Source organism: Pseudonaja textilis, chromosome 1 (genome assembly GCF_049901715.1).
Source record: "Pseudonaja textilis isolate UNSWEBS1 chromosome 1, rPseTex1.2, whole genome shotgun sequence".
Lineage (NCBI taxonomy): Eukaryota > Metazoa > Chordata > Lepidosauria > Squamata > Elapidae > Pseudonaja > Pseudonaja textilis.
Window position 1 is genome coordinate 312,001,255 of NC_141990.1, and position 13,955 is coordinate 312,015,209.

The 13,955-nt window shown below is 36.6% G+C and overlaps 1 protein-coding gene across 3 annotated transcripts in view; it reads left to right on the forward strand.

Moving 5' to 3' along the window:
* Nucleotides 1-13,955, forward strand: part of MDGA2 (MAM domain containing glycosylphosphatidylinositol anchor 2) — a 568,076-nt gene that overhangs the window by 526,152 nt on the left and 27,969 nt on the right. For all 3 annotated transcript variants that reach the window (XM_087922505.1, XM_087922503.1, XM_087922504.1), the window contains exons 12-14: nucleotides 7,980-8,000; nucleotides 9,675-9,830; nucleotides 10,912-11,070. In XM_087922505.1, the coding sequence (XP_087778631.1) occupies nucleotides 7,980-8,000; nucleotides 9,675-9,830; nucleotides 10,912-11,070 (336 nt within the window). The remainder of the gene's footprint in view (nucleotides 1-7,979; nucleotides 8,001-9,674; nucleotides 9,831-10,911; nucleotides 11,071-13,955) is intronic.

Sequence of the window (13,955 nt, forward strand, 5' to 3'; positions counted from 1 at the left end):
AAAGCAAAATATATTCTTCTTCCTCAAGGAAAAAAACACCAGTCCAATTGCCTTTTGTATAGATCCCTTTAAGAGCCACACAAACCTTCTTCAATTTCTTGGCACAACCAAGTTAGTTAAATCTATTATTTGTGATATTTGGTCCTGTAATGTAACACTTACCTGCTAAAACAAACTGAAGAAATCCCATGGCAATCATTGGATTTGCAAAGGAACTTTGAACTTAATGTGATGTTCTACTCACAGGGTTTCTTTTTCTCCTTTTTCTCTTCCAAAACAAGTTGCTATCTTGCTTGCAGAATGACTCACCTTAGTTTGTGTCACTTATATGTGCAATTATGAGTTTCTTTTTCAAAACATTAATGCTCTGATTCATGCTCTAGAGTGACAGATTGAAAAGAGAACAGCAAAAGAAAAAAGGTTACTCAAATTCACCACTGGGTTGTAAACACTTAGTGAAGTTCTGCTTTCATCTAGCATTTCATTTGAATTCTTTCACAATAAACTTTCATACTATCACCTGAGTTTATGTGAATTCTCTGCTGCAAAGCAGGTGTTAGCCAAATATTGCCTTCTATCATCTCTTCAACAGTACTGCAATCTCTCCAATTGGGGGTCATAGAATCAAATCCTTTCTGAATATATTCTAGAATAAGTGGATTAATGTATATGATTAGTTGTTCACTTCAATGAATTACCATCTTCCATCAAAGCAATCAATTCACTTTAAAGAATACAACTATGATTATACTCAAAGAGATTCCACAAAAGGAACAAAGAATGGGGTTGGGAGAAGTTTAAGTGCATGCCAGTACAAATGTTTTTCTAGTGTTAAATAATAATTTTTAGAATGAAATAGCAGAAGAAAGGCTTCTGATGCAGTCACATAGAATGCCTATTTATGGAGCCTTTTTAAGAAGTGAGCAACCTCCCTCTCCTGGACTAATACTACTACTATTTTTTATTTTATTTATTTATTTATTTTGTCAATTGCTTACAAGATATAAGTAAAAACATAGTTATGAATACATGGATACATATAAAAAATAAAAAATAAAAGAAATAATGGGACAGGGACGGTAGGCACTTTGGTGCGCTTATGCACGCCCCCTACAGACCTCTTAGGAAAGGGGTGAGGTCAATAGTAGACAGTCTAAGGTTAAAGTTTTTGGGGTTTGGGGAAGAAACCACAGAGTCAGGTAGAGTATTCCAGACATTGACCACTCTGTTGCTGAAGTAGTATTTCCTGCAATCAAGTTTGGTGCGATTAAGGTATTCTGCAATGAGTAGAGGCGTGAAGAACTCTTCTTGTGAAATATTTCTGGACTTTCTCTTAACTGTGTTAATATCAGATACGTAATGTGGGTTCCAGACTGATGAGCTGTATTCGAGTATTGGTCTAGCAAATGTTTTGTAGCTCTAGTTATTAGTGTAATATTACCAGAGAAAGAGCTACATAAGATTAGGTTAACAACTCTTAATGCCTTTTTGGCTATGTAGTTACAATGAGCTCTAGCACTTAGGTCATTAGAGATGAGCACTCCAAGATCCTTGACAGAGTTTGGATCATCAGCAAGGTCTTGACTATTCAGCCTGTATTTTATTTTCTGATTTTTTTTGCCAATATGTAGGACAGAGCATTTATTTGTTGAGATTTGAAGTTGCCATTTGTTTGACCATTCTGATACATAGTCAAGGTCTTTTTCAAGGGTAGCAGTATTGTCTGTGGTGTTGAACAGCTTTATATCGTAAGCGAAAAGAACGCAGTTGCTCTTGATATGATCACAGAGGTCATTTATGTAGAGTATGAAGAGAGTTGGTCCTAGAACACTGCCTTGGGGGACACCACTGTTGACAGGTACAGAATTTGATTGGACGCTCCCAATTTTGACCATTTGTTGTCTGTTTGACAGGAATGCTTCTATCCTGTTATGCAGGTGTTCAGAGATACTGTAAGATTTTAGTTTTAGGAGTAGTTTGTCATGTACCACTGAATCAAAGGCTTTACAGAAGTCTATGTAGATTACGTCTGTTGCTTTGCCTTGATTAAGTTGTGTAGTCCATATGTTTTTGCAGTGTAATAGTTGCAGATTACATGATAGTTTTTTCCTGAAACCACATAATTTATTAGAGAGTAGGTTGTTTGTTTCTAAGTGGAGGATGATGGATTGGTTAATAATTGATTCCAGGTGACGCAGCATAAAGAGATTGGTCTGTAATTTTCAATTAGGCTGGGCTCTCCCTTTTTGAAGATGGGGTGACCGTGGCTTGTGACCATAGTTTTGGCAAGAACCTGGTCCTGAAAGATTTTTCAAAGATTATGCGTAGAGGTTCGACTATGGCAGTGGATAGGTTTTTTAAGAAGTAGGCACATATTCCATCCAGTCCAATAGATAGAAATGGTTTTAGATTGCGTAGTGCTTTTTAAACATTGTCTTCTGTAAATTCTATATATATTAGATCATTGTAGTTGTCTGTGGTTCAACTAGGAAATACTGGGCATGATCCATTACTGTTTACAAATACTGAGCCGAAGAATGTGTTAAAGAGGTTGGCTTTAATAGTGTCATCGTTGCAGTCTTTACCATTAGGTCCTTTCAGGGGTGGGTTGGACCTTGAGTCTTTTAGTTTACAAAATTGTAGAAATTTTACAAAATTGTAGAAAGCTCTTTCTCTCCTTCTTCTCCCTTCCACTCCCATTCCTTCCACCATAAACAGAAGGCTAGGTGTGAAAGAGAAAAAAGCTAAGGAAGGCTGACTTCAGATTAGTACCTAGAGCTGGACAGAACTGAAATAGTTTTCTTTCCCAAATCACTTAATAGCAAAGGCTTACAAGAGAAATGAAAAGGCGTGGACATATAACTGTGCTTACTGCTGCCATTAGCTGGCTGCCTACTTAGTTAACATTTTCCAAGCTTTTGCCCAAATCTTGGAACAATATATTTCTTCTCCTCCTCCTCCTCCCCCCCCTCCTCCTCCTCCTCCTCCTCTCACAAAGCAAGAAATAAAAGCGCAACCAAGCTGTGTACACAATATAGTCCCATCCTTTGGCATATTTATCCCACCCACTAGTGTCCTTGGCCTTCCCAAAGTTAAGTGTGCTTTACCACCTTGGAAAGGTTGTCCAACCCTACTTTTAGGAAAGGAATCAAGTGGCAGCTGGACTCAAGCAGGGCAGTGGAAGATCTCATTATCATTTCCCAGCCTTCTGAAATGGAGAACAGGGAGAATCAACAGCTAATTACAAGTAATAAAAAGCATTGTGACTAGGTTCGCATAACATGCTGCGAGGGTTAGATATTTCTAACATGCTGCAGTTAGAGGTTTCAGATATGAATTTTTCAGCTGTACTTGGAAATGCCAAGGATTTTGCACGTAAAGCAAGAAGAGATCTTTTTATTTTAGAAGTAAGCCACCTTTGGCCCCTTTACAAAACCATTTAATTTGTGTTGGCCATCAAATCCTCCTAGACATGATGGCTTCTTGTTTGACTTGCATTATTATCTGGCCTATAAATCTTTAATTCTTAATAATACAACCTCCTGGTACCATTTTTAGCTTTCTTACCCCAACTCAATCATATGAAAACCCCCCTCCCCTGCCCCCTCTGGAACACTGGAATCACAGAACCAGGCTTGCCAATTCCAACAGGGATAACTACAAGCTAAAAAGTTTCTCTAGACCTTGGAAGCTCAGAGTAAGAGTTCTCACTTTCATCAACTCTTATTTTCCCATCATGACAACTACTACTCGCTACTTTCCCCACTGAGTGATTCTTGAACCTGGACCAATGATGACAGGAGGCTCTCCAAAACTACCACTTCTGAATTGTTGCTCCCCACCTACATTTCTCTTGTGCTACTGGCCTGTAACATGTATATAACTAACTAGTGTTGAATTTGTTTTCTGTTCCTGTCAATCATCAGGAGTTGATTCTTGCTTGCCAACCCATCCATTTGGCTTTGGTTGCTGTGTTGCAAACAATATGAATATTGCAGCACTGAAGGTTAGCCATTAACGATAGTTTCTCTCAAAGCCTCCAAGTTTGTCGACAAAGCAAATGTCACTCAGTGCAGTTCCCCACAATTTGGAGTCAGAAGAATGACAAAAATGAAATGTTTCTCAGCAAATGAGAAGTAATTGTGTTAGCAAACACAGGGAGGCCTGTCTTGAATAACTAAGTACATTTTCTCAAGGCAAATTATACAGGAAGCGAGTCACTGATTATTCCTCTTAAATAAAGGAATATAAGAAAGAAAAGAAAAAGATAAAGTGGCAATAAAGTGAAGCTACAGAGTGCTTTCAAAATAGCTTTGTGTAAATTAAATGTTGGCCCACGCATGCTACTCAAGGTTGGAGCATGCTCACCATGGACTTATTTATTTATTATTTATCAAATTTAGATACTGCATATCCCATCTTGGAGTGATTTTGTGTATAACTACAACATAAAAATAGTAAAAAAAAATACATCAATCAAAGGAGCCAGGTGAAAGCAAAAATATTAGGGTCAAAAGGAAGGGATGAGGGATTTCGAGGCACGAACCACTCCCAGGATTCTGTCCCATTCTGTGAGGCCCATGGGAATTAGCAGAGTCAAGTCATCAAACTCTTTCAAACTGCCTAGAGTGTTGCCGTAAATGTATTTGGGAATCAGTTCTGAGGCACTGTTCAGGTATACAATGTTTTACTTCACCAAAAAGCTTTCCCTCTATTAGGATCTCGCAGGAGGATTGGATTCTGGGTTTGGGTGGTCCCACTTACTCCTATTTTGGATCCCATCTGCCAAAGAATTTTGTCTGAGTCTAAGAGAAGAGACTTTTCTGCTGTGGCCCTCCCATTGGAATGATCTCTGGCTGGGGATAAGATCAAGCCTCACACTTTTGGCCTTCCAGGAGAGCCTTAGAACAAGCTCTGCTGGCTGGCCTGAGGCCCCAACAGGAGGCCTCTGTGCTACAGGTGGCTGATGAGTTAGAGAGAAGAACCCCATCTTCTCATCACCTGTCCTCTTAGTTTTTAGTCACTATTTAATCTTTTTTATAATTGCTTTGTATTGTCTTTTTTTATGACGTAAGCTGACCAGAGTTGTAGTAACAGTGAGGTGGATGTCATATAAATTAAATGAATAAACAATACATACTCCTGTAGAGTGAGATTCCATAGATTCTTTGTTTCCTTTGGATGAACAAGAATCAAATAAGATGACGATCTTGACAAAGAAAGTTCTCTGTTCAAATCCTCACTCACTCACTACCAAGCATCCACCAAGCAAATACCCTTCTAAAGCACTAAAAAATAAAAGTTCAAACAAAGTAGTGTTTGTTTTTAATGCATCAACTATATCCTTGTTATATAACTCCTAGGTATTTTTCTCTTCTTCTGTTCCTTGCAACAGCCAGCTTGTATTCAATATCTGCTAAATATTCTGAAATCCTTCTGGATATTTGGAACTTGCTGATCTGCGATATCCCTGTGTTCTTACTCCAATTATTCCCTACCTACAACATTGTGGAATTTTTCCAAATGTGCTAACGTCTCTCTTTGTGGGATATATCTTGTAGTTTGAATCATGAAGACATCTTGTTCTAACATGGAAATATAATTTACAGGATGTACTTCAATCAGTCATTCTGATGTCTACTTTTCTAGATCATTTCTAGGATAGAAATGGGATCATTACTATATGTACTGTATTACTCTGTTCCTTGAAAGAGAAGTACAGAATTTTTTTAAATAAAATAAATGCCTATATAATTTGCATACTGCCCATCTTTTGCCATCAATGATTAAATATATAGCTTTTGAATATTTGATAATATTGAAAGATAAGCTGTATACTTGCTATTATTATGCTAACACCATTATTATTCTTATTTTTTCCCTTAAAACATATCCTAAATTACCTTATAATTTTATATTTCCTGCCTCTTACCAAGCACAACAAGTATAAAATTGTATAAATAATTTTACATGTTTTACTTTAAGGAAAATCTAAAAGGGACAAATTAGAAAATTTAAAATACCATCTGTTAAGATATGAGAATAATAATTTGAAATGTAAATAAGAGCTGAATGGAAAATGTATTTGTCTGTTTTTTAAACTCTTAATTATTTAACTGTATCTGCAACCCAAAGACTCTCCCAATGTAAATTATTATACTGGTGGGATAAAGAAATCAAGGCATAAGCAGGAGAAAATTGTTGCAGGAAAGTACAGTGGTTTTCACTGTTACATTCCTTGAGGAATCCTAGGAATTGTTAAAGGATTAGATAATAGCTGAATGACTAGCTACAATACAAAATAGAGTTTACTCATGGTACTCTCCAACTTAGTTGTTTCCATGCAGTTTCATTATCCAAACTAGGTAACATCATCAGTGCTAAATGGGAGTGGGGTTTGCTCTCATTTTATATTCTAGCAGCTTAACCTGTCACTGTTGGTAGGACTTGGTTTGGTCTAGAATGGTGACAGTTTGAAACTATGGTTAAGTCTGTTCATGTTGTGAAATTTAAGAGTTTTCACCATGTCTTCTGACTGTTAATTTGTCCTGCATTGTGGTGTTGCAGTCCTTACACTAAATGTTGTATTTACTCCTGTTTTTGTTTTCTTTCTTTCTTTTGAGGCTGCTGAGTCTTTACTTAGTATGTTTTAGAGCAGGCGTCTCCAACCTTGGCAACTTTAAGACTTCAACTCCCAGGGAGTTGAAGTCCACAAGTCTTAAAGTTGCTAAGGTTGGAGACCCCCTGTTTTAGAGGGCTTTAGTTGGTTCATGGACTGTGTTGCTTGTGCTATATTGGGTTGAGCAGTCAGGTCCTTTTTGATGAAGCTGTGTGGATATTCCTTTCTCTTTTGGGGTGGAAGATGTTGTATAGATGATCTGTTTCCTTTCCTAACATTGTTCTGACCCAAACCCTTTTTCAATAAGACAAGCAATAACCAAAGGGAACAGAAACCTTTTAATGAGTCTTACAAATCTCCAGTTAAAAGGCTGCTGCAAACTAATTACTTTGATAAGCACAAACGAGACCGCCAAAAATCACAGATAAGAACTATTTCACAACACAAGAGTTTTCAAATACCAACTTAAAATACTGTAATGTCCATGAGGCTGAGTTTCAAAATGTCTTTGCTTCCTGCAAAGAACATTCACTTCACAGCTGGCTTTTATCTTCTTGAAGGAGGGGCCATTACTTTGCAACCTTATTCCCGAGTTGCCCATAGCTGCTCTTTCCTGCGAGCAATCCTGTGCACATGCGCACTTGACACAGGCTCCTCAGGAACCTTCTCATCGCTGCTGCCAGCCCCCACAAACTCTGAAGGCAGCAGTCCACTCCCTAATGGTCCTGGCCCCTCATCTAAGTCCTCGCTCTCCTCAGCCGTCCGCACTTGCTGCCCGCTAACCACAACAAACATTCAGCATAGCTGCAGTATTTTTGTGCTCAACTAAATAATATTCTAACACAGCTTCTGTTGTGGAAGATTGAGTTATTACTTCGGTAGTGGAGCACTTGGTTGGTGTGGGCAGTTTGTCAGTAGACTTGGGTTTCTAATTTACCATCACAGTCTCTGCTGATAAGGATATCCAGGAAGGGTAGCATCTTTTTCTTTTTTTCTTCCCTTGTGAATTTGATTCCTTGAAGACATTGTTGATGATTTCATGTGTATTCTCTAGCTGAGTGTGTTCTCTAGCCACTAGAATATAAAATGAGAACAAACCCCACTCTGGACTAGTACTAATGATGTTACCTAGTTTGAGTAATGAAATGTCTGCAAAAAAAACCAGCCAAGCTCAGAGAATATCAAGGACCCCTCATTTGAACGCTGAGCTACAAATATTTCCTCTATCAGAATTTACAAGCCTAATAGTTGTCCAATCCTGATGGAAAGGCACAAATAGTAGGAATATCAGATACAATACAGCTGTCAGTATGCACAGAAAATTTTATTAATTTTAGGATTTTATCTTTTTCTTTTATAGCTCCAATGAACCCACATTTACGTAAGTATTGGAACTACCTTGTCGCTATATAAATCAAATTTAGATCTTTCTTACTTTTTATATAGACTCTGTATACTGTGCAAGGGGGAATAATATATCAGTATACTATAATATAAACTGGGGACTTCACAAAATAAATTTTGAAAAGATACAAAGGAACAAAAGGATAGATTGAAAAAAGAAAGAACAACAACAACAAAGCCCAGACAAGAGATGAATGAAAGCACCAAACACTTCTTCAGATCCTTAATTTTCCTTTCATCTGGGGAGGAAGAGAAAGCTGGAAGCCACACTTTTAATATTCTTGGCCTACTAGAACAACAGGGAGTATGAACAATGATGTTATTATGTCAGTCAAATGGATTGGGGATGGGCATATAGAAGGAGAGTTTTAGATGATAAGAATGTTATTTAAGGTATCTACTTTGCCCATTAACTCTCTAATAAGAAATATATATTTGGTTTCTTAGGGCTGCAGCATTTTTGAAGTTGGTACCTTAAGTCTCTGCAAATAACGCCTCCATGCTGCCATTTTAGAATTCCTCCTTTAGAATTCTTACTCCTAAGTGAGAACATCTGTCAGTTTTAGAGATTCTCTTGAGATGCAAAAATGTTTCTGAGGGCCACACAAATCATTTTCAGAGGTTGCCATCTCTAGATTAGGACTGAAAGCAAAGACTTAACCAGATATGTAGATAGGATGACTGACAGCTCATGAAAGTTAATAAAGGAGTCCCTTGCTCTATACTGTTTCCTACCAAATGTTTGATGAATCTTCCAGGAAGCAAAGGAGGAAATAACTAGAGCCCCTGATCCACCTAGGTATAGTCTAAACTTGTTGATTAAAAGATAAAGAGCAGAGAAAGACAGTGTGTGTTCCTTCCATATGTTTGTCCCCAATTCCTATCAATTCTAGCCAGAATGGCAAGGGATGGTGGAATTTTTAAGACAGCTTCCAGAATACCATGTTGTCCATCTCTCTTTGAAGTTATTATTAATGCATTTGAACTCACACAGAGGTCAATTTGAGGTTAAGACTAAGTTCGGCAAATATTCCTTAATTCAGGCAAAATCTCTGGCAGACTCACAACTGTTTTTATATATCCCCAATTATGTCATTCCTAGCGTTTCAATAGAAAGGTAATTTAATACAGTTCTTCTCAGAAAAGCTACTAGCTATTAGCTGTCTAATAATTTTCTCATTCTAATCCAGTTTTAGGCCCACATCCTAAAACTGAATTTGACAATATTTATGAAGAGACTCATAGCAAACATTTTCATGTTAGTTGTATTAAAATGCTTGATGATACTGATGATACTGATCCAACATGTTTCTAATCCAATTCTACCACTTCAGTGATAGCTACATTTTCATAGGTGCCTCAGCTTAGTTTAAGAGAATTAACTTGGGTATCTGCTACCATCACAAGTAGTTATGAAGCTTTATGATTTTTATTGTTTTATTTATTATATATTGTTACCATTTTGATCACTGTTTTTTTATCTCTGGGACTACTTATCAGATAATTTCATATATTTAGAAAATCTAACCTGAGACATTGTGATTACAAAATAGTTTTCTGAAAAAGAAGAAGAAGAAGAAAGCTTAAAGCCTTTGTAAATTGTTAGCTTGAAATGATTATTTGTATGATCATGTGATTGGTTTGTTGACAGGAGAATTCCACTGTGGCTTTGAAGATGGCAACATTTGTTTATTCACCCAAGATGAAAAGGACAGCTTTGATTGGACAAGACAAAACATTGTCCTTCGAGACACAAAATACACCCCAAACACTGGACCTAATGCTGACCGGTCAGGTTCCAAGGAAGGTAGCGTGTAACTCTTAGCTGAGTTTTGCAATGAAAAATAGGATATGCCTTTCAACAATCAATAATCTACTTCTGATTCTGCCTGTATATCAGTCTCTTAACTCTTCTTTGAGTACAAGCTACAGATAAGCCTATAAATATAAGCCTAAGTTTTCCATTTTATTCAAACTTAAAAGCTATGGTTACATGCTTCAGAATGTGGACAGTTACTAAAATAACAACAAACTTCAAACAAAAGCTATCTTGGCTGATCTCAAAAAAACTAAGCAGGTTCAGGTATGGCTAATGTTTGGATGGGATAGTTTAAAAAAATCTTGAAAATTGGCAATAGTGAAATGTTTCCATGTTAATAGTAAAGAAAGTGTCTTTCTTTGTATAGTGACCAAAATATAAGAAAAAAAAATGTGAGCCTTTACCTTTTTAACATTTATTGATAAAGTGATTTTATTAAACTAATTTCTGAAGGGAGACTATTCCACAAAGCAGGCACAAAGTAGGAACATAGTATCTGTGGTCCTTCACCAACACACACAGGATCACACAAAAAGGAGGAATGATTGTCAGTTTTTCCAGGGGTTGTATGAGTTTGATAGATTGATTCTGATATGAAAAGGTGGTCTATAAGTAGTTCCTACATGAATAAAACATTAAAGAAAACATATTTAAAATGGCAGATCCCTTCTGTTTAATTTGTACCTGTCTGAACATCCTGATTTATTTCTACATTTTATAAGTTTTGTTATATAGAAGCCACACTGATTTAAAATATTAGTCATATAAATAGTAGGAGTACAAAAAACATAAGCCCTGGACAGATCAACCTTTGAAACAGCTACAGCAACTTGCTACAGGCAGCATCAGTTCATAATATTTCCAGGGAACTTGGAACTTGAGCTAAATAGCATTGTGATCCTCAGGTCCTGCTTGAGGGTTTCCCATAGGTATCTGGAAAAGTGCTGTACTAGTTTACCTATGTGCTTGTATTCTTAAGTCTGGGCACCGTTCCCCAGTCTCCAGAGGAAAATGTTTCTCCTTGTTAAATGTGGCATATCACAGTTTCATTTCATTTTTTCCTTTCTAGGATTTTTCATGTACATTGAAGCATCCAGTCCGAGAAAAGAAGGTGATAGAGCAAGGCTCATTAGCCCAGTTTTTAGCATCCCTCCCAAAAACCCATATGGAACCACCAATACCGCATATTGCTTCAGTTTTTATTACAACATGTATGGTCAACACATAGGTGAGTAATCATTCTCTTTCATTACTGTTGCAAGATTTAAAAAAAGTTAAGAGTGTTTCTTCATTTTCTTAAGATAGCAATCAGACTACTGTCTGCATGTTTGAGTCCTAGCAAATCACCTGAATGCTAATGAACTTCAGGGGGAAAAAAACAGATTGTTATTGGGTCTGCTTCATCAGAGCCTGATTCAATTCAAGCCTCTACTAAACATTTCAGAATTGGCCTTTGATTCTAGAGGTGAGACACATATGAATTCAATACTATATACCTTCTCGTAAGATGCTTTCCTGTGATCTGAAGTCCAAACAGTTCTCGCCAGGAAGTACTGCATTATCACTGTAGCCCACAATACTTAGTTAATGATCCTCCTAATTACTCCAAATTTCTCCAGACTATTCCCAAATTGGGAAATCAAATTTCTTCATTTGGGAGAAGGTTTGAGGGTTTTAAAGGAAAATTAGGGCTATAAGTCTTAGAGAAGCTTAACGGAACTTTTAGACCTTAGAAAACTCAACCTCCCTAATGTTAATTGGTTTTTCCCAAAGAGTGAATGACAAAACATAATCTTTTGCAAAGTTTAAGATGCCAATTTCAACCATCAGAAATAGAAAAAAAAGGTATAAGTGGATGTCAGAATTTTTAAAGTGCATTCCCCCCTGCTGTAAGAAATTACACGTTCCTTATTTTATGGTATTAAACTGAAGGATGTCACATCATTCCACCAAGTGCATCATTCATTCGTTCATTTGTCCATTCATTTTATATGGCCATCACTCTCAAACAAGTGTCTCTCAGGAGCAAACAATCATAATATCACAAGATGTTTGGCATTTTTTTCATTCTTTGCAAATTAATTATAATATATACTATCAGACCAGGGTCACCATTAGGTTAGGAAGAATTTTAACCAAAAACAATTTATATCCCATTAGAAAGATTTCATTTTAGCTTTGGTTGGAGGCCTTCTCTCATTTTCTATAAGCTCAGTGTTTCTTCATTCAAGCTTGTTCAAAAACTCTTTTGAGACCTTGGCATCATTGGGGCTGGTGGACCACAGCACCATACACATAAACATTCAGTTGGGGAATTGAAAACATTGCTAAATGGGCATGTTCCTTTTAATGCTTTTTTTTTTTGAGAATTGAACATTTCACCTTGAAATTGCACAGATGGTCAAGATGAGTCTTTAAGCTTTCCTCAAATGTCCCCATAGACATTTGAGGTTTGAAGGACATATTCTGTGGTCTTTGGAATTGTTGGATGAAATTCTTTCTGGTTTCAAAACAAAACAAACAACATCAACTGTTGGTTATGCTGCTATTGCTGTTGTTATTACATTTTCCAAACTCACGTCTTTTATTTAAAAAAACGAGTTCCCTAAATTAGTGCAACAGAAGTACTCCACTAAAATAGAAAAATGGAATAAATTGACATTAGAGTTGAAGCAAAGTCTCCTCTTTAACATGATGTAGGAAGAGACTGGAAACTTTTCTTTCCCTAGGCTTTTATTAGGATCTCTTAAGCTTTGGTGTTTTATGTCTCATACATTTTAGTGTTGTTTTTAATAGGGGTTTTCACTGTACCTTGTAAGCTGCCAAGACCCATTAAGGGAGTTGGTGTCATATAAATGTTTCATATAAATAAATATATACCATACAAAGAAATCCGGGCAGAGCTGATCATGGCAAACTAAAAAAATCCCCCAATGTGCAGGAGGGTATTTGGGGAAGCGGGTATTATAACACAATGTCAATGTACAGTTTATTCTGTATTTTTTTAAAAAAAAGATTATATAATTAAATATGAAAATCTACTTCCCTTGAGCTGGCTGCATTTTTTCATATTCTGGCCACTGCACAACATGAATCTGCTTCATTTTAGGGTGTGTGTGTGTGTGTGTATGAGTGTGTTATTTAATATCATTAATTGTATCACATCGCTGGTAAAAGCAATTGGAGGGAATAAAGGTCAATTAAAAATAAACCAAACAGAAATAAAAAACATTAGTGTGTGTGTGTGTGTGTGCTATTTAATATCATTAATTGTATCACATTGCTGGTAAAAGCAATTGGAGGGAATAAAGGTCAATTAAAAATAAACCAAACAGAAATAAAAAACATAACAGAAACTAGTTTCTGCATGAAGCCACAACACGACAGTTATTCTCCATACATCATGATCACTCTAGGAAACTAAATGATGATCATAAACGGCCAAAAGCACAACATGAAAAGAGGTGGGAAATAGACTTTTGCTGTCTCGCACTTGCCTCCTGCTGTATTAGAAAGTACATTGCTTTAAAAATAAGTCCATCTCTTTTTAATCTCGGATATGAAAATGGATTTCACCTAAAGACATTTTATGGTGCATTCTGGAAATGTCGGCAAGCCATCTTAAATGTGGGAGGGAAGCAATTCAATAATTGAGAGGTTCTGTTGGAGAATGCCTTTCTTTACCAATCTGAAGGAGGGAACATAAATGGTCAAGAGAATTGTCTTGAAAATAATTCAGTGGGCAGAAAGCCATTGAAATGTAGCCTTTGGAGATCCTGTAATGTCCAGGACCAAAGAGTTGGATTCTTCCTGCCGATATACCCATGTCATTGAAAACTTTCATGTCATAAATACATTTGTAACTAAGGCTTTCCACCCACATGGTTTTTTTTTCCAATGCCTTGGTTGCATTTCTTATCATTAATAAGTTGGAAGGTATCTCTCACGTCATACTCCCCAAAATAAGTATAGGAGGCAGTTGACTATAGTTGAAAATATTGCCTAAACCCAGACAGTGGATTAATTAAGCAATCAGGCTAAATCTTGTATGAATCTAGCCACTGTGAAGTCTCTTCGGGTTTACCAACTGATTGTTTTGCCTTTTTCTCTAAT